The sequence below is a fragment of the Hyla sarda genome, chromosome 3 (assembly GCF_029499605.1).
Source record: "Hyla sarda isolate aHylSar1 chromosome 3, aHylSar1.hap1, whole genome shotgun sequence".
Taxonomy (NCBI): Eukaryota; Metazoa; Chordata; class Amphibia; order Anura; family Hylidae; genus Hyla; species Hyla sarda.
Window position 1 is genome coordinate 30,314,152 of NC_079191.1, and position 19,752 is coordinate 30,333,903.

Here is a 19,752-nt window from a genome sequence, read left to right on the forward strand (position 1 = left end):
CCTGCAAGAGCTGTGCCTTGCCATGCCCCTCACACACTTCCTGAGTTTGGTCTCCTGTCAGGCCAGGAGGAGATCAAACTAAGTGTTTGACTTGTGGCAGGGAACAGAACAGAGCCACCTGGTGGCCATTTTTTTGATCACATTAAAAACATATAAAGGTTGAGAATTTTAACAGCAAGTAAATAGCAAAGTGTCTTATAATAACATAAGAAACAATATACTAAGAGTTTAGTTTGAGTACAGTGGGCTCTGTCCTTAATTGGTAAATAATAATAATCTAATAAATCAATCAATAAAAGTTTTTTATTTTTTGTCTTTATTTCCAGTTCTATCTGTATGCTAATATAGTAAAGTATGGTCTGCTAATATCTATTATATATGATACATGAGTTGATCTGCCTGACTTTAGGGGGATTAAATGATCTCGTCGTCACAGTTGCACGTCTCCTGACAGATATTCTTAATCTTGAATTCTTCATCCATATCTTCCTCCTCAGATTCACAGAACTCCATGTACTCTGCACAGCCTTCCACATCATCATCGTACATGCAGGGATTCTCTGAAATGACACAGATGCTGCCATGTATTATATGATATTTATAGTGAAACCTGCAGTGCACAATATCAATTCTACATTTACCTGATACAGAAAGAGAGAGAGAGAGAGAGAGAGAGACAGAGAGATTGTGAGAGAGACAGAGAAAGATAGAGAGAGAGCAAGCGAGAGAGAGAGAGAGAGAGAGAGAGAGAAAGCAAGAGAGAGAGACAGACAGAAAAAGTGAGAGAGAAAGCAATAGAAAGAGAGAGAGATTGTGAGAGAGACAGAGAAAGATAGAGAGAGCAAGCGAGAGAGAGAGAGAAAGCAAGAGAGAGAGACAGACAGAGAAAGTGAGAGAGAAAGCAATAGAAAGAGAGAGAGATTGTGAGAGAGACAGAGAAAGATAGAGAGAGAGCAAGCGAGAGAGAGAGAGAGAGATTGTGAGAGAGACAGAGAAAGATAGAGAGAGAGCAAGCGAGAGAGAGAGAGAGAGAGAGAGAAAGCAAGAGAGACAGAGAAAGTGAGAGAGAAAGCAATAGAAAGAGAGAGATTGTGAGAGAGACAGAGAAAGATAGAGAGAAAGCCAGCGAGAGAGAGAGAGAGAGAGAGAGAGAGAAAGCAAGAGAGACAGACAGACAGAGAAAGTGAGAGAGAAAGCAATAGAAAGAGAGAGAGAGATAGAGAGAGAAAGAGACGGACCCAGGGCCAGTGTAATATTCTGCTGATATTTGTCACCACTTACCGCACAGACCATTGTTACAGGCATGTTTACATTTGCCACATGTATCTCCAGCTTCGTATGGAGCATGAAGAGAATTTTTCATGTTCCCCCTGTCATGAAAGAAGGACAAACAGTAGAATTATAGGATCCATTATTTTATAATGCAGATCTCTATACAGTGTCCATTATTGAAGCAGATTCTGCCCCGAAAAAAAGATCCCCATTGAAATACAATAGATTTAAAAGACTCAGTGGGAAGGCACAGTAGGGAGACTCAGTGGGGAGATCCAATGGGAGAGCACAGTGAGAAGGATCAATGGGGAGAGTAAGTAGGGAGGGTGTGTGGGAAGGCACAAATGGGGAGACTCCGTTGGAAGGCATAGTAGAGAGGCACAGTTTGTAGACTCAGTGGGGAGGCTTGGGGGGGAGAGTTAGTGGGGAGAATTAGTGGAGAGGCTCCATTTTGAGGCTCCATTGGGAGACTCAGTGGGGACACACAGTAGGTAGGCACATTGGTGAGATTTATTAGGGAGACACAATTGGGAAACACAGTGGGGAGGAACAGTGGGGAGACCCAATGGGGAGAAAGTGTGAGGAGACCCAATGGGGAGGAAGAGTCGGGTGAGTCAATGGGGAGACACAGTGGGGGGGCACAGTTTGGAGACTGAGTGGGGAGGCACAGTGGGGAGACTCAGTGGAAAGGCTCAGTTGGGAGACACAGTGGAGAGGTTCAGTGGGGAGACTCATCGGGGAGTCTCAGTGGGGAGTCACAGTGGGGAGACTCCTTGGGGAGGCACAGTGGGGAGGCACATTGGGGAGACTTAGTTTGGAGACTCAGTGGGGAAACTTAGTGAGGAGACTCAGTGAGGAGGTACAGTTACAAGACTCAGTAGGGAGACTCAGTGAGGAGGCACAGTAAGGAGACCCAGTGAGGAGGCACAGTAGGGAGACCCAGTGAGGAAGCACAGTAAGGAGACTCAGTGAGGAGGCACAGTAAGGAGACTCAGTGAGGAGGCACAGTAGGGAGACCCAGTGAGGAAGCACAGTAAGGAGACTCAGTGAGGAGGCACAGTAAGGAGACTCAGTGAGGAGGCACAGTAAGGAGACCCAGTGAGGAGACTCAGTAGGGAGACTCAGTGAGGAGGCACAGTAAGGAGACTCAGTGAGGAGGCACAGTAGGGAGACCCAGTGAGGAAGCACAGTAAGGAGACTCAGTGAGGAGGCACAGTAAGGAGACTCAGTGAGGAGGCACAGTAAGGAGACTCAGTGAGGAGGCACAGTAGGGAGACCCAGTGAGGAGGCACAGTAAGGAGACTCAGTGAGGAGACACAATAGGGAGACCCAGTGAGGAGGCACAGTAAGGAGACTCAGTGAGTAGTGTTGAGCGGCATAGGCCATATTCAAATTTGCGATATTTCGTGAATATATGGACGAATATTCGCGATATATTCGCTAAATTCGCATATTCATAATATTTGGGTTTTATTTTAGTATATGCGAAAATTCACTTCGCATATGCGAAAATTCACATATGCGAAAATTAGCATATGCAAAAATCTGCATAAGCGAAAATTTGCATATGCAAATTTTCGCACATGCGAATATTCGTACGCCAGTCTCACACAGTAGCATTAGAGCCTTCTTTACACCACACAAGCTGGAAGCAGAGAGGGATGATCACTGTGATGTGTACTGTGGAAAAAAAAATAATGAATATTCGTAATTTCGAATATATAGCGCTATATTCGCGAATATTCACGAATTTGCGAATATGTGATATTCGCGAATAAAATTTGCATTGCGAATATTCGCGAGCAACACTATCAGTGAGGAGGCACAGTAAGGAGACACAGTAGGAGGAGACGCACATGGTGAGGCACAGTTATTCGCACACTGCATGCTACAACCAGCTGTGCCCCTGACATGATTGCTTGTGTCCGACTCAGCCCCGGCTGCATATCGCCCGTGGACTGGATTTTCCCCATCCCTGATTAAACAGATACAGATAACCTAAAAAAGAATCATTCTTAGTCATACAAACCCCACAGATTTACATGACTGTCTATGAAATAATATTGGTTGGATACCAACTTCACTGCCTTTGGGGACACAGTCTTTGTAAGCTAAACAATAGTTGCATATATGAGTTTGAAAAGAGACTTTGATAGACTATGATACATACAAAGGTGACATACTTACGCAGGGCAGTAATGGCAAACATAAAAGTAACCTAAATTCTGCTTTGGGCAATAGGAGAGTGCACAACCTAATTGAAAGGATTTATACCAGACAAGCTGTAAGAAATAAAAAAGTAAGAATAAGTTAGTTAGAAAGCAAAGTAAACAGTAAGGCTATGTTCACACTTTTCAGATATCCTTAAAGGGTAGCTCCCACCATCCTTTTCTTTCCCCTCTCTGTCCCTGCCTATTTCCCATCTATCCCTAACCTCCTCCCTGTCTAATTTTTTTTTTACTATATATAAAAAATGCAGTTTTGTCTGCCTGGTAGCATGCTCACTTACCAGGCAGACTTCTCCAGCAGGCACCACGTCACTGATGCCTGCCGGGGGGGACTTCCGCCCTTAGTTCATCTACACAGGGTGCCTCCACCTGTTTCACCACTACAACTCCCAGCTTGCCCTGACATCTATTGGCTGTCAGGGCATGCTGGGAGTTGTAGTGGGGAAAAACTAGAGGCACCCTGTGTTAAAAACAATACATGGCCGCGGAGTAACCCAAACCCCGCTACCCCTCCCCTGAATCCCGCTACTCGAACACCCCTCCCCCTAACCACCCCAGCCCCCAGACATACCAGGACAGTGCAGCGACGGGCAGGACAGCAGCGACGGGATGCTGGGAAGCGGGGCCGGCATGCAAGGCCAGGGAGCAGGGGAGCCAATGCGCGCTTCTTCTGTTCTCAGCGCTCGCTCCCGCCTGTTTGATTGACAGGCGGGAGCGAGCACCTAGTGAGTGAATTCCGAGTCATTGCCAGGCTTCAATGAGTCGAACTTCACTAGTGATGTCACTGCCGAATGCATTTGGCCACTAGAAGGGCGACCCCTAGTGGCCGAACTTAAAAGTGATTTCAAACAGTTTTAAAATCACTTTTTTTATTATTAAAATATATCAGAGATATGTTGTAGTACTTAAGTACTACAACATATCAATTTTTTTATTTCATGACAGTGCCCATTTAATTTAGTATTTAGGTTGGCGCAATGGCAGAAACGTATACAGACATATAGAGAGGTGAACCCGTGCGGGAACAGTTCAGTTCAAAGGACCAAACAAAAACATAATCTATTAGTGTCCTCTAGTAGACAGTTCCACTTATGGGTCCTGATAAATAACAGTATACACTCAGAAATGGACTAAACATGGTCCCTAGTAGACTATGTTTGGCCCCTTAAACTTATAAGGGTACTCTGGTGGAAAAAAATAAAAATTTAACTGGTGTCAGAAAGTTATACCGATTTGTAAATTATTTCTATTAAAAATGTTAATCCTTCCTGTGTAGTTTTTTTCAGTCTGCTATGGGGATTTGCTCCTACTCTGGAGAGTTCTTGACACGGACAAAGGTGTCAGCAGAGAGCACTGTGGTCAGACTGAAAAGACCTTTATAAACTTCCTCTGTAGTATACAGCAGCTGATTAGTACTGGAAGGGTTAGGATTTTAAATAGAAGTAATTTACAAATTTGTTTAAAGGGGTACTCCACTGGAAAACATTTTATTTTAAATGAACTGGTGCCAGAAAATTAAACAAATTTGTAAATCTTAATCCTTCCAGTACGTATCAGCTGCTGTATACTACGGAGTAAGTTATTTTCTTTTTGAATTTCCTTTCTGTCTGACCACAATGCTCTCTGCTGACACCTCCTTCCAGAGCAGGAATGGTTTGCTATGGGGATTTGCTCCTACTCTGGACAGTTCCTAAAATGGACAGTGGTGTCAGCAGAGAGCACTGTGGTCAGACAGAAAATAAACTCAAAAAGAATAGAACTTCCTCTGTAGTATACAGCAGCTAAAAAGTACTGGAAGGATTAAGATTTTTTTCATAGAAGTAATATACAAATATGTTTAACTCTCTGGTAACAGTTGAGTAAAAAGAAAATGATTTCCAGTGGAGTACCCCTTTAAGCTTTTAAAGCCAGATTTCCTCTGGAGTACCCCTTTAAATGTATGGAAAACTTAATAGCTTTTTAGCTTTAATCGAAGGAGTTTAACAAAAAAGCTATTTTATACAGAGCCACTCCATTTTTGCAGGCTCAATCGTAATAGGAAAACTTACTGATAAGCAGTTTCATTCAAACAGAAATATAGACTATAACACAAGTGTGAACAAGTGATATCTGAAAGCATAACAGTGAATGCAGCCATGTGTGTTTGGGCAGGACACTCACAGGTAGGGCTGGGCAGTATGGCCAAATGTGTGTATCATGGTATTTTTAAAACTTTTGGTGGTACCACGGTATATAACGGTATTTCCTAGCCCCCCCCCCCCCATATTAATTATCAGCCCACATCCCCATCGGGGAAAATACTCACATATGTAACCCGCATGCGCTGCCCTCCTCGTCCACTTGTTGGTTGCGGCCGCCGGCACTGACACTCTATACTGTGGGATATCCCTATGCCGGTGCTGCCAAAGGTACACAAAATAAACTTTAACTCACCTACGTCGGCCTTACACTGAGGACGGGAACGTCGGAGAGCTGTCAGCCTATCACCGGCAGCAGTGATGTTCCGCCTCGGCCGGTGATAGGCTGACCCCACTGTCATGTAAGAAGCCGGCTTCTTACATGACAGTGGGCTCAGCCTATCACTGGCCGAGGCGGAACATCGCTGCTGCCGGTGATAGGCTGACGGCTGTCCGACGTTCCCGTCCCCAGGAAACAAGTGAGGCCGGTACCGGACCAATGGGAGGTGAGTTAAAGTTTTTTTTGTTTATTTTTTGCAGCCCGGGCATAGGGATACCACACAATATAGAGCAGTGGTCTCCAACCTGCAGACCTTCAGATGTTGCAAAACTACAACTCCCAGCATGCCCGGGCAGCCAACGGGACGAGGACAAACAGGACGAGGAGGGCAGAGCATGCGGGTGACATGTGAGTAGTACCCTGATGGGGACAGCGCTGGGCTGGGCTAATAATTAATTGGGGGGGGGGGGACAGAACAGTGCTCGTGGGTCACATATGATTAGTTCCCCGATGTGGGGACAGCGCAGAGCTGGGCTGATTCATTCATTCCCGAGGGGGAGGGGCCAAACCGGTATTGCGGTATGGGTTAAAATTCATATCGTGCAGCACAAAAATTTCGGTATTCGGTATGAACCGGTATACCGCCCAGCCCTACTCACAGGTATAGATGTAGAGGGATGTTTTACAAAACCTGTGCAGGAAGAGTGGGGCAGTTGCCCCTAGCAACCGATCAGATCACTTCTTAAATTTTTTAATGGCCTGTGAAAACGGAAAGAAGCGCTCTGATTGGTTGCTAGTGGCAACTGTACAACTCTTCCTACAGACAGGTTTTGATTAATCTCACCCATTGACCCTATACACATAGGGGGAGATGTATCAATGTTGTTGTTGGTAGACGTTTTTTGTAGATCATTTTGGTTGGTCTAAATTTGGAGCAATTTCTCCAAATTTATCAAACTTGTGCAAGCCCCATGATAAATTTCGTGCAATGGTCTAAATCTCCACAAAGTTCTATTTGTAGACCTGTTCTACACCTCACAGGAAAAGTGGTGTATCCTGGACGCTGGGATTTTGTTCTATTGTTTTTCAGGATTCCTCTGAGGCTTTTTTTTGTCCACCAGCAAAAACGCCTGAAAAACGGTCCAAGCTTTTCCTGCATTTTGGTAATTTTTCTTGGGGGAGATTTATCAAAAACTGTACAGAGGAAGAGTAGTGCAGTTGCCCATGGCAACCAATCAGATTGCTTCTTTACAAAAATGAAAGGAACTGCTATGGGCAACTGCACCGCTCTTCCTCTACATAGGTTTTGATTAATCTCCCCCCTTGTGTTTTTTCTTGCATTTTTGCTGGTGTGCGGAACCAAACATTTTTGTACCCTGTGTGCATTTTTTTCACTGCAGTTACTACTCCATGGGTCGGATGCAGAGCGCCCGCCCCACTGAGTGTAAGGAGGTGAGGAGTGATGTATAGCATATACATATACAGGGTGCAGAGCATCACTACTTACCTCCGCCCGCTGTATAGTATACAGGGGGCATAGTGTATCCATGTATACTATACAGGAGCCCAGCAAGGAAAGAGTTAACCCACACTGCAGCTCTGAGTTAAATCTTTGTGCGCTCTCCTGTATATACAGCCATCTATAGATGACTGTATATACAGGATACAGTAGGCAGACAAGAACAATTGGAGGCTCCCTGTTACACACTGCAGTATGGGCGCACTCCCCAGGTGAGATCGCAAATGATGTCCTAACCTTTCTTTTTTCTCATTTCAGATACGTGAATGGGGAGGACAACGTCAGATTCAGTGTATTGCGATGATGACCAGCTTTTTTTTAATGTCAATAAAAGGTTTAATGAGGGCTGTGTGGGGAGTGTTTTTTTTTTTTTTATAATTTTTTTTTCAATGCCAGGCTTAGCGTTAGCCACAAAAACAGCTAGCGCTAACCCCCAATTATTACCCCGTTACCCACCGCCACAGGGTTGCCGGGAAGAGCCAGTACCAACAGGCCTGGAGTGTCAAAAATAGCGCTCCTGGCTGGGGTTATTTAGGTTGGGGAGAGCCAGTAACAATGGTCCTCGCCCACCCTGGTAATGTCAGGCTGTTGCTGATTGGTTGGTGTCTGACTGACACTGAAAATATGGGGAACCACACATTTTTTTTTATTACAAAAAAAACAACAACACGTAGGGTTCCCCATATTTTCAGTGTCAGTCAGACACCAACCAATCAGCAACCGCCTGACATTACCAGGATAGGCGAGGACCATTGTTACTGGCCCTCCCCAGCCTAAATAACCCCAGCCTGTTACCGCCTAGGCCAAGGAGTGCTATTTTTGATGCTCCGGGCCTGTTGGTACCAGCTCTTCCTGGCACCCCTGTGGCGGTGAGTACTGGGGTAATAATGGGGGGTTAGCGCTAAGCCCAGCTTAGTAATAGATTCCGTCTACAAGACGGCTTCCACTACTAAGCCTGAAATTTCAATTATAAAAAACACAACACATGAAATAAAAAATTTATTTAAAAAAACACTCCCCCACAGACCTCGTTAACCCTTTTATTGACATTAAAAAATGCTAGTCATCATCACACTCCACCGAATCTCAGGTAGTCCTCTGCATTCACTTCTCTGAAATGACAAGAAAATAAAAACACGAAAAATGGGTCAGTACATTTTTGGCGCTCTCCCCTGGGGAGAGCGCACATCATGCAGTGTGTTCCTAAAGAGGGAGCCTCCAATTGTTGCTAAACTACAACTCCCATCATGGGGGCTGTAGGTAAACAACAGCTGGAGTCTCCCTGTTTGGGAACACACTGCCAAAAAGGCTCTGTTCCCATTATGCAAAACGCATAATGAGAACAGAGCCATACTTACCACCCTGGCTTCAGGCCTGGACTGTGAAGCTCCGCCCCCTAATGATCTCATCACTAGGGGGCAGGGGCGGAGAAGTTGCAAGGGGTCTCAAGAGTGAGACCCCTGAGATCCGTCAGTCTGCCCTTGGACTACTACTCCCATCATGGGAAATTTTGTGTCCCATGATGGGAGTAGTTGTAGTACTGCAGTGCTGAGGGATGGCTCTTACACATCCCCCAGCTATGAAACTGTATTGTGACTGTCGGGACTACTACTCCCATCATGGACAGACTCTGTCCATGATGGGAGTTGTAGTCCTTGGGCTGAAGGACAGATCGCAGCAGGTCATTCTTCAGAGACCCGCTGCGATCTGCATTTATTAACTTAAAAAGCCGGCGGCAACACTGCACTCCCCGCCGCCTCCTGTATACAGATGTCACGATTCATAATCCGCGCCGCCGGGAGAGGGGAGCTCTGATTGGTGGAAAGCTATTCAACACTATACACCAATCAGAGCTCCTGTCTTCTGGCGGGGATTATGAATTGTGACAGGTCTATACAGGGGAGCGAGTGGAGCCGCTTCTACAGTATATAATTGTTATGTGTACTATACCCCCCCCCCCAGACTAATACTGACCCCTTCTATAGTGAGCGCTGGGACCGCTGTGTGATTGACAGGTCCCCAGCGCAAGTGTCCGGCCCCACTGACCTTTATATGTTATAAATCTTTATGATACACACTGCCCGTCCTCCTCTTCATTCTTCTGATACCGGAGACGCGCGGCTTCTGCTTTCACTATAGTCAGAGCGCCCCCTGCCGTTGTCTGGCCCCAGCCCCGTGCAGTGTGGAGGCAGGGAGGGGGCGCTCTGTCTATAGACTATGATACAGAAGCTGCGCGTCTCCGGCATCAAAAGAATGAAGAGGAGGACGGGCAGTGTGTATCATAAAGATTTATAACATGTAACAAGGTCAGTGGGGCCGGACACTTGCGCTGGGGACCTGTCAATCACACAGCGGTCCCAGCGCTCACTATAGAAGGGGTCAGTATTAGTCTGGGGGGGGGGGAACAGTACACATAACAATTATATACTGTAGAAGCGGCTCCACTCGCTCCCCTGTATAGACCTGTCACAATTCATAATCCCCGCCAGAAGACAGGAGCTCTGATTGGTGTATAGTGGTGAATAGCTTTCCACCAATCAGAGCTCCTGTCTCTCGGAGGCGGGGATTATGAATTGTGAAATCTGCATACGGGAGACGGCGGCAGCGCAGTGGAGCCGCATGTACCGCCAGCTTTTTAAGTTAATAAATGCAGATCGCAGCGGGTCTCTGGAGAATGACCTGCTGCGATCTGTCCTTCAGCCTCAAGACTACAACTCCCATCATGGACAGAGTCTGTCCATGATGGGAGTAGTAGTCCTAACAGTCACAATAGAGTCCCGCAGACGGGGGATGTGCGTCTCTCAGCGCTGTGGTACTACAACTACTCCCATTATGGGACAGATTCTGTCCCATGATGGGAGTAGTTGTAGTACTGCAGTGCTTAGAGACGGCTCCTGCATCCCCCACCTGCATCTTCCACCGTCTGCCATTTTGTACGAGTCCTTGCTAGCACTCTTAGGTTTAGACTACTTTTCTTGCAAAAAAGCGCAATTGCGCAAAAAAAAACATCTACTTTTTTTTGCGCAATTGATAAATACCAGTCCACTGGATTAGGTGGTGTACGGTAGACCAAACTGGTGACAACTTTAGAAAACTGTCCACCAAAAAAAACGCAGCTCTATGCAAAAAAAAGCGCAATTGCGCAAAATTTGTAGAAGTGAAAAATGGTCTAAATGCAATGATACATGTCCCCCATAGTCTACCTGAGTATAATGGCCAACTATGGCATCTTCGGATTTGGCTCCAACTCCATGTTCAAAGTCTTTTTTTTCATCATACCAGCTTTGGATCACTCTAGTCCAGTTGTACGGCCTGTTGGACATGTATAAGTTTTCTCCGCAAGAGAAAGCTAAAAGCAAAAATCACAGTAGTTAGACGACGACTAGGTGACCCATGTTTGAGCCTTTGAAATGATTGATTCCAACTGCTGTATGCCACAGTACACCATGGCATCCTATTCTCGTCAGGATGCCGAAGAATACTAATAACGTACAGTACGAATGCGAACCAAGCTATAGATATTGTACAACCATGTTATTTGTGCATAGCGGCTGTACGTGGACTTTATTATTCCATAGCAACAGGGCTGATGCTAGACTATTTTGCACCCTAGGCAAGAATTTTTTTGGGGGGAGGGTTGTGGATATATTATTAGCTTCTCCCCTTTAAAAAAAACATTATAATACTGTATACCTCTAAATAACTCATACAACTACCAAATAACATTGGTATACTGACAATAATAACAGTATACAAGGAGTAATATTATCACTATACCATCCTGTTACTGATCAAATCCTGTATACTGAGACCAATATCACTAATAATACTAGTATACAAGGAGCAGTGGCGTACCAAGGGGGGAGGGGGGGGGGGGAAAGGGGGGGTGGGTGCCACTCTCAAGGGGGTGCCAGGGGGTGCCTGTATGCGCGATACACGCACATACATAGTTACATAGTTACATAGTTAGTATGGTTGAAAAAAGACATACGTCCATCAAGTCCAACCAGGGGATTGAAGGGAAGGATGTAAGGGGATAAGGGAAAGGGATGTAGTTTTATAATTCTGCATAAGCATTAATGTTATTTTGTTCCAGGAATGTATCTAACCCTGCTTTAAAGCTGTTAATTGTTCCTGCTGTGACCAGTTCCTGAGGTAGACCGTTCCATAAATTCACAGTCCTCACGGTAAAGAAGGCGTGCCGCCCCTTTAGACTAAACCTTTTCTTCTCCAGACGGAGGGAGTGCCCCCTCGTCCTTTGGGGGGGTTTAACCTGGAACAGTTTTTCTCCATATTTTTTGTATGGGCCATTTATATACTTATATACGTTTATCATATCCCCCCTTAAACGTCTCTTCTCAAGACTAAACAATTGTAACTCCTTTAATCGCTCCTCATAGCTAAGATGTTCCATGCCCCATATTAGTTTAGTCGCGCGTCTCTGCACCCTTTCCAACTCCGCAGTGTCCCTTTTATGAACAGGCGACCAAAACTGAACAGCATATTCCAGGTGAGGCCGTACCAATGCTTTATAAAGGGGGAGTATTATGTCCCTGTGCCTTGAGTCCATTCCTCTTTTTATACATGACAATATCCTGCCGGCTTTGGAAGCAGCAGCCTGACATTGCATGCTATTTTGTAGTCTGTGATCTACAAGTACACCCAGATCCTTCTCTACCAGTGACTCTGCCAGTTTAATCCCCCCTAAGACATACGATGCATGCAGGTTATTAGTACCCAGATGCATAACTTTACATTTATCCACATTGAACCTCATTTGCCAAGTGGATGCCCAGACACTTAGTCTATCCAAGTCATCTTGTAACTTATGCACATCCTCTATAGACTGTACCGTGCTACAAAGCTTGGTGTCATCTGCAAAGATAGAAACAGAGCTGTTAATACCATCCTCTATATCATTGATAAATAAATTAAACAGCAGCGGGCCCAGTACTGAACCTTGGGGTACACCACTAATAACCGGGGACCAATCAGAGTACGAATCATTTACCACCACTCTCTGGGTACGATCCATGAGCCAGTGTTCAATCCAGTTACAAACTAAAGTTTCCAAACCCAAAGACCTTAACTTACCTGTCAGACGTCTGTGAGGGACAGTATCAAACGCTTTAGCAAAATCCAGAAACACTATATCCACAGCCATTCCTCTGTCAAGGCTTCTACTCACCTCTTCATAAAAGCAAATTAGATTGGTTTGACAACTTCTATCCTTAGTAAACCCATGCTGGCTATCACTTATAATACTATTATCCCCTATGTATTCCTGTAAGGCGTCCCCTCTGTGTGAGCAGACGGGACATCCGCCCCCACGCAGCACGCAGTACAGGCGCCGGTGATGTCACTCATCCGGCGCCTGTACTGTGGAGGGGAGAAGACGCAGGCCCTGCTGCTGAGGAGATCGCTGAGTGGGACATCAGATGAGCATCCTTTTTATTTATTTTTTACCCTTGCCTATACCTATAGGGAAGGGGGGGGTGCTCTGTATATACCTATGGGGAAGGGAGGGAGTGGGGGGATGCTCTGTATATACCTATGGGAAAGGGAGGGAGAGGGGGGTGCTCTGTATATACCTATGGGAAAGGGAGGGAGTGGGGGGTGCTCTGTATATACCTATGGGAAAGGGAGGGAGAGGGGGGGGTGCTCTGTATATACCTATGGGAAAGGGAGGGAGAGGGGGGGGTGCTCTGTATATACCTATGGGAAAGGGAGGGAGAGGGGGGGTGCTCTGTATATACCTATGGGAAAGGGAGGGAGAGGGGGGGTGCTCTGTATATACCTATGGGAAAGGGAGGGAGAGGGGGGGTGCTCTGTATATATTTATGGGAAAGGGAGGGAGAGGGGGGGTGCTCTGTATATACCTATGGGAAAGGGAGGGAGAGGGGGGTGCTCTGTATATACCTATGGGAGAGGGGGGGTGCTCTGTATATACCTATGGGAGAGGGGGGTGTTCTGTATATACCTATGGGAAAGGGGGGGAGAGGGGGGGGCTCTGTATATACCTATGGGAGAGGGGGTGCTCTGTATATACCTATGGGAAAGGGAGGGAGAAGGGGGGATGCTCTGTATATACCTATGGGAAAGGGAGGGAGAGGGGGGTGCTCTGTATATACCTATGGGAAAGGGAGGGAGTGGGGGGTGCTCTGTATATACCTATGGGAAAGGGAGGGAGAGGGGGGGTGCTCTGTATATACCTATGGGAAAGAGAGGGAGTGGGGGTGCTCTGCATATACCTATGGGAAAGGGAGGGAGAGGGGGTGCTCTGTATATACCTATGGGAGAGGGGGGTGCTCTGTATATACCTATGGGAAAGGGAGGGAGAGGGGGGTGCTCTGTATATGCCTATGGGAGAGGGGGTGCTCTGTATATACCTATGGGAAAGGGAGGGAGAGGGGGGTGCTCTGTATATACCTATGGGAAAGGGAGGGAGAGAGGGGGGTGCTCTGTATATACCTATGGGAAAGGGAGGGAGAGGGGGGGTGCTCTGTATTTACCTATGGGAAAGGGAGGGAGAGGGGGGGTGCTCTGTATATATTTATGGGAAAGGGAGGGAGAGGGGGGGTGCTCTGTATATACCTATGGGAAAGGGAGGGAGAGGGGGGTGCTCTGTATATACCTATGGGAGAGGGGGGGTGCTCTGTATATACCTATGGGAGAGGGGGGTGTTCTGTATATACCTATGGGAAAGGGGGGGAGAGGGGGGGGCTCTGTATATACCTATGGGAGAGGGGGGTGCTCTGTATATACCTATGGGAAAGGGAGGGAGAAGGGGGGATGCTCTGTATATACCTATGGGAAAGGGAGGGAGTGGGGGGTGCTCTGTATATACCTATGGGAAAGGGAGGGAGAGGGGGGGTGCTCTGTATATACCTATGGGAAAGGGACTGAGAGGGGGGTGCTCTGTATATATCTATGGGAGAGGGGGTGCTCTGTATATACCTATGGGAAAGGGAGGGAGAGGGGGGATGCTCTGTATATACCTATGGGAAAGGGAGGGAGAGGGGGGGTGCTCTGTATATACCTATGGGAAAGAGAGGGAGTGGGGGTGCTCTGCATATACCTATGGGAAAGGGAGGGAGAGGGGGTGCTCTGTATATACCTATGGGAGATGGGGGTGCTCTGTATATACCTATGGGAAAGGGAGGGAGAGGGGGGGTGCTCTGTATATGCCTATGGGAGAGGGGGTGCTCTGTATATACCTATGGGAAAGGGAGGGAGAGGGGGGTGCTCTGTATATACCTATGGGAAAGGGAGGGAGAGAGGGGGGTGCTCTGTATATACCTATGGGAAAGGGAGGGAGAGGGGGGGTGCTCTGTATATACCTATGGGAAAGGGAAGGAGAGGGGGTGCTCTGTATATACCTATGGGAAAGGGAGGGAGAGGGGGGGTTCTCTGCATATACCTATGGGAAAGGGAGGGAGAGAAGGGGGGTGCTCTGTACATACCTATGGGAAAGGGAGGGAGAGGGGGGTGCTCTGCATATACCTATGGGAAAGGGAGGGAAAGAGGGGGGTGCTCTGTATATACCTATGGGAAAGGGAGGGAGAGGGGGGTTGCTCTTTATATACCTATGGGAAAGGGAGGGAGAGGGGGGATGCTCTGTATATACCTATGGGAAAGGGAGGGAGAGGGGGGTGCTCTGTATATACCTATGGGAAAGAGAGGGAGTGGGGGTTGCTCTGTATATACCTATGGGAAAGGGAGGGAGAGGGGGGGTGCTCTGTATATACCTATGGGGGAGGGAGGGAGAGGGGGGTGCTCTGTATATACCTATGGGAGAGGGGGGTGCTCTGTATATACCTATGGGAAAGAGAGGGAGTGGGGGTTGCTCTGTATATACCTATGGGAAAGGGAGGGAGAGGGGGGGTGCTCTGTATATACCTATGGGAGAGGGAGGGAGAGGGGGGTGCTCTGTATATACCTATGGGAGAGGGGGGTGCTCTGTATATACCTATGGGAAAGAGAGGGAGTGGGGGTTGCTCTGTATATACCTATGGGAAAGGAAGGGAGAGGGGGGTTCTCTGTATATACCTATGGGAGAGGGGGGTGCTCTGTATATACCTATGGGAAAGGGAGGGAAAGGGGGGGGTGCTCTGTATATGCCTATGGGAGAGGGGGGTGCTCTGTATATACCTATGGGAAAGGGAGGGAGAGGGGGGTGCTCTGTATATACCTATGGGAGAGGGGGGGAGAGGGGGATGCTCTGTATATACCTATGGGAAAGGGAGGGAGAGGGGGGTGCTCTGTATATACCTATGGGAAAGAGAGGGAGTGGGGGTTGCTCTGTATATACCTATGGGAAAGGGAGGGAGAGGGGGTACTCTGTATATACCTATGGGAGAGGGGGGGTGCTCTGTATATACCTATGGGAAAGGGAGGGAGAGGGGGGTGCTCTGTATATACCTATGAGAAAGGGAGGGAGAGAGGGGGGTGCTCTGTATATACCTATGGGAAAGAGAGGGAGTGGGGGTTGCTCTGTATATACCTATGGGAAAGGGAGGGAGAGGGGGGGTGCTCTGTATATACCTATGGGAGAGGGAGGGAGAGGGGGGTGCTCTGTATATACCTATGGTAGAGGGGGTGCTCTGTATATACCTATGGGAAAGAGAGGGAGTGGGGGTTGCTCTGTATATACCTATGGGAAAGGAAGGGAGAGGGGGGTGCTCTGTATATACCTATGGGAGAGGGGGGTGCTCTGTATATACCTATGGGAAAGGGAGGGAAAGGGGGGGGGGTGCTCTGTATATGCCTATGGGAGAGGGGGGTGCTCTGTATATACCTATGGGAAAGGGAGGGAGAGGGGGGTGCTCTGTATATACCTATGGGAGAGGGGGGGAGAGGGGGATGCTCTGTATATACCTATGGGAAAGGGAGGGAGAGGGGGGTGCTCTGTATATACCTATGGGAAAGAGAGGGAGTGGGGGTTGCTCTGTATATACCTATGGGAAAGGGAGGGAGAGGGGGTACTCTGTATATACCTATGGGAGAGGGGGGGTGCTCTGTATATACCTATGGGAAAGGGAGGGAGAGGGGGGTGCTCTGTATATACCTATGAGAAAGGGAGGGAGAGAGGGGGGTGCTCTGTATATACCTATGGGAAAGGGAGGGAGAGAAGGGGGGGTGCTCTGTATATACCTATGGGAAAGGGAGGGAGAGGGGGGTGCTCTGCATATACCTATGGGAAAGGGAGGGAAAGAGGGGGGTGCTCTGTATATACCTATGGGAAAGGGAGGGAGAGAAGGGGGGTGCTCTGTACATACCTATGGGAAAGGGAGGGAGAGGGGGGTGCTCTGCATATACCTATGGGAAAGGGAGGGAAAGAGGGGGGTGCTCTGTATATACCTATGGGAAAGGGAGGGAGAGGGGGGTTGCTCTTTATATACCTATGGGAAAGGGAGGGAGAGGGGGGATGCTCTGTATATACCTATGGGAAAGGGAGGGAGAGGGGGGTGCTCTGTATATACCTATGGGAAAGAGAGGGAGTGGGGGTTGCTCTGTATATACCTATGGGAAAGGGAGGGAGAGGGGGGGTGCTCTGTATATACCTATGGGGGAGGGAGGGAGAGGGGGGTGCTCTGTATATACCTATGGGAGAGGGGGGTGCTCTGTATATACCTATGGGAAAGAGAGGGAGTGGGGGTTGCTCTGTATATACCTATGGGAAAGGGAGGGAGAGGGGGGTGCTCTGTATATACCTATGGGAGAGGGAGGGAGAGGGGGGTGCTCTGTATATACCTATGGGAGAGGGGGGTGCTCTGTATATACCTATGGGAAAGAGAGGGAGTGGGGGTTGCTCTGTATATACCTATGGGAAAGGAAGGGAGAGGGGGGTTCTCTGTATATACCTATGGGAGAGGGGGGTGCTCTGTATATACCTATGGGAAAGGGAGGGAAAGGGGGGGTGCTCTGTATATGCCTATGGGAGAGGGGGGTGCTCTGTATATACCTATGGGAAAGGGAGGGAGAGGGGGGTGCTCTGTATATACCTATGGGAGAGGGGGGGAGAGGGGGATGCTCTGTATATACCTATGGGAAAGGGAGGGAGAGGGGGGTGCTCTGTATATACCTATGGGAAAGAGAGGGAGTGGGGGTTGCTCTGTATATACCTATGGGAAAGGGAGGGAGAGGGGGTACTCTGTATATACCTATGGGAGAGGGGGGGTGCTCTGTATATACCTATGGGAAAGGGAGGGAGAGGGGGGTGCTCTGTATATACCTATGAGAAAGGGAGGGAGAGAGGGGGGTGCTCTGTATATACCTATGGGAAAGAGAGGGAGTGGGGGTTGCTCTGTATATACCTATGGGAAAGGGAGGGAGAGGGGGGGTGCTCTGTATATACCTATGGGAGAGGGAGGGAGAGGGGGGTGCTCTGTATATACCTATGGGAGAGGGGGTGCTCTGTATATACCTATGGGAAAGAGAGGGAGTGGGGGTTGCTCTGTATATACCTATGGGAAAGGAAGGGAGAGGGGGGTGCTCTGTATATACCTATGGGAGAGGGGGGTGCTCTGTATATACCTATGGGAAAGGGAGGGAAAGGGGGGGGGTGCTCTGTATATGCCTATGGGAGAGGGGGGTGCTCTGTATATACCTATGGGAAAGGGAGGGAGAGGGGGGTGCTCTGTATATACCTATGGGAGAGGGGGGGAGAGGGGGATGCTCTGTATATACCTATGGGAAAGGGAGGGAGAGGGGGGTGCTCTGTATATACCTATGGGAAAGAGAGGGAGTGGGGGTTGCTCTGTATATACCTATGGGAAAGGGAGGGAGAGGGGGTACTCTGTATATACCTATGGGAGAGGGGGGGTGCTCTGTATATACCTATGGGAAAGGGAGGGAGAGGGGGGTGCTCTGTATATACCTATGAGAAAGGGAGGGAGAGAGGGGGGTGCTCTGTATATACCTATGGGAAAGGGAGGGAGAGAAGGGGGGTGCTCTGTATATACCTATGGGAAAGGGAGGGAGAGGGGGGTGCTCTGCATATACCTATGGGAAAGGGAGGGAAAGAGGGGGGTGCTCTGTATATACCTATGGGAAAGGGAGGGAGAGGGGGGTTGCTCTTTATATACCTATGGGAAAGGGAGGGAGAGGGGGGGATGCTCTGTATATACCTATGGGAAAGGGAGGGAGAGGGGGGTGCTCTGTATATACCTATGGGAAAGAGAGGGAGTGGGGGTTGCTCTGTATATACCTATGGGAAAGGGAGGGAGAGGGGGGGTGCTCTGTATATACCTATGGGAGAGGAGGGGTGCTCTGTATATACCTATGGGAAAGGGAGGGAGAGGGGGGGGTGCTCTGTATATGCCTATGGGAGAGGGGGATGCTCTGTATATACTTATGGGAAAGGGAGGGAGAGGGGGGTGCTCTGTATATACCTATGGGAAAGGGAGGTTGCTCTGTATATACCTATGGGAAAGGGAGGGAGAGGGGGTGCTCTGTATATACCTATGGGAAAGAGAGGGAGAGGGGGGTGTAGCTCTGCATATACCTATGGGGAAAAGGGGGGGTGTAGCTCTGCATATACCTATGGGGAAAGGGGGGTGTAGCTCTGCATATACCTGTGGGGAAGAGGGGTGTGTAGCTCTGCATATACCTATGGGGAGGAGGGGGGTGTAACTCTGCATATACCTATGGGAAAGAGGGGGGTGTAACGTAGCTCTGCATATATCTATGGGAAAGAGAGGGGGGGTGTAACTCTGCATATACCTATGGAAAAGAGGGGGGTTGTAACTCTGCACATACCTATGAGAAAGAGGGGGTTACCTGGCTACCTACCTACCTGCCCTTTTACTGTGCAGGACACCAAGGAGGGCATTATTACAGTTTGTGGGCCTATAGATGGGCAGATTGTGTATAGGAGGGGAGGGCACTAAAAAATGCAGAGTCTGACATGTTTTTCCTGCAGATGTTAAGAGATCCACATGGCGGTCTTATCCGGACGGAGAAGAAAAGGAAAGAGGACGCCGCTGATCAGAAAAGACGTAATTGTGAGTCCCAAAATTTAACTGTAATTGGCTTATATGGTGTACACATCCTGTGTACAGATGATATCTACCGCCATATGGTCCTGTATATAATCCCTTATATTGTATAAAGATTCTTTATAGTATACTGGTCTGTGTATAGTGGTTTTATTCAGTACAGTATGGCGGTATTATTCAGTTATTGTGTGGTGGTATATATTTACTCCTTGTATACCAGTTTTATTGGTCATTGAAATCTATCTACTTTAAAGTGTTTCTTACATACCGTATTTAT

The 19,752-nt window shown here is 48.0% G+C and overlaps 1 protein-coding gene across 7 annotated transcripts in view; it reads right to left on the minus strand.

Annotated features, from left to right (window-relative positions):
- Positions 1-314: 314 nt before the first annotated feature.
- The window catches only part of LOC130360524 (cysteine-rich secretory protein 3-like), a 51,291-nt gene continuing 31,853 nt past the window's right edge, over positions 315-19,752 (minus strand). For all 7 annotated transcript variants that reach the window (XM_056563037.1, XM_056563036.1, XM_056563041.1 and 4 more), the window contains 4 exons: positions 10,680-10,825; positions 3,460-3,554; positions 1,282-1,370; positions 315-560 (listed from right to left, as the gene is read on the minus strand). In XM_056563037.1, the coding sequence (XP_056419012.1) occupies positions 415-560; positions 1,282-1,370; positions 3,460-3,554; positions 10,680-10,825 (476 nt within the window). In that variant the 3' untranslated portion in view covers positions 315-414. The remainder of the gene's footprint in view (positions 561-1,281; positions 1,371-3,459; positions 3,555-10,679; positions 10,826-19,752) is intronic.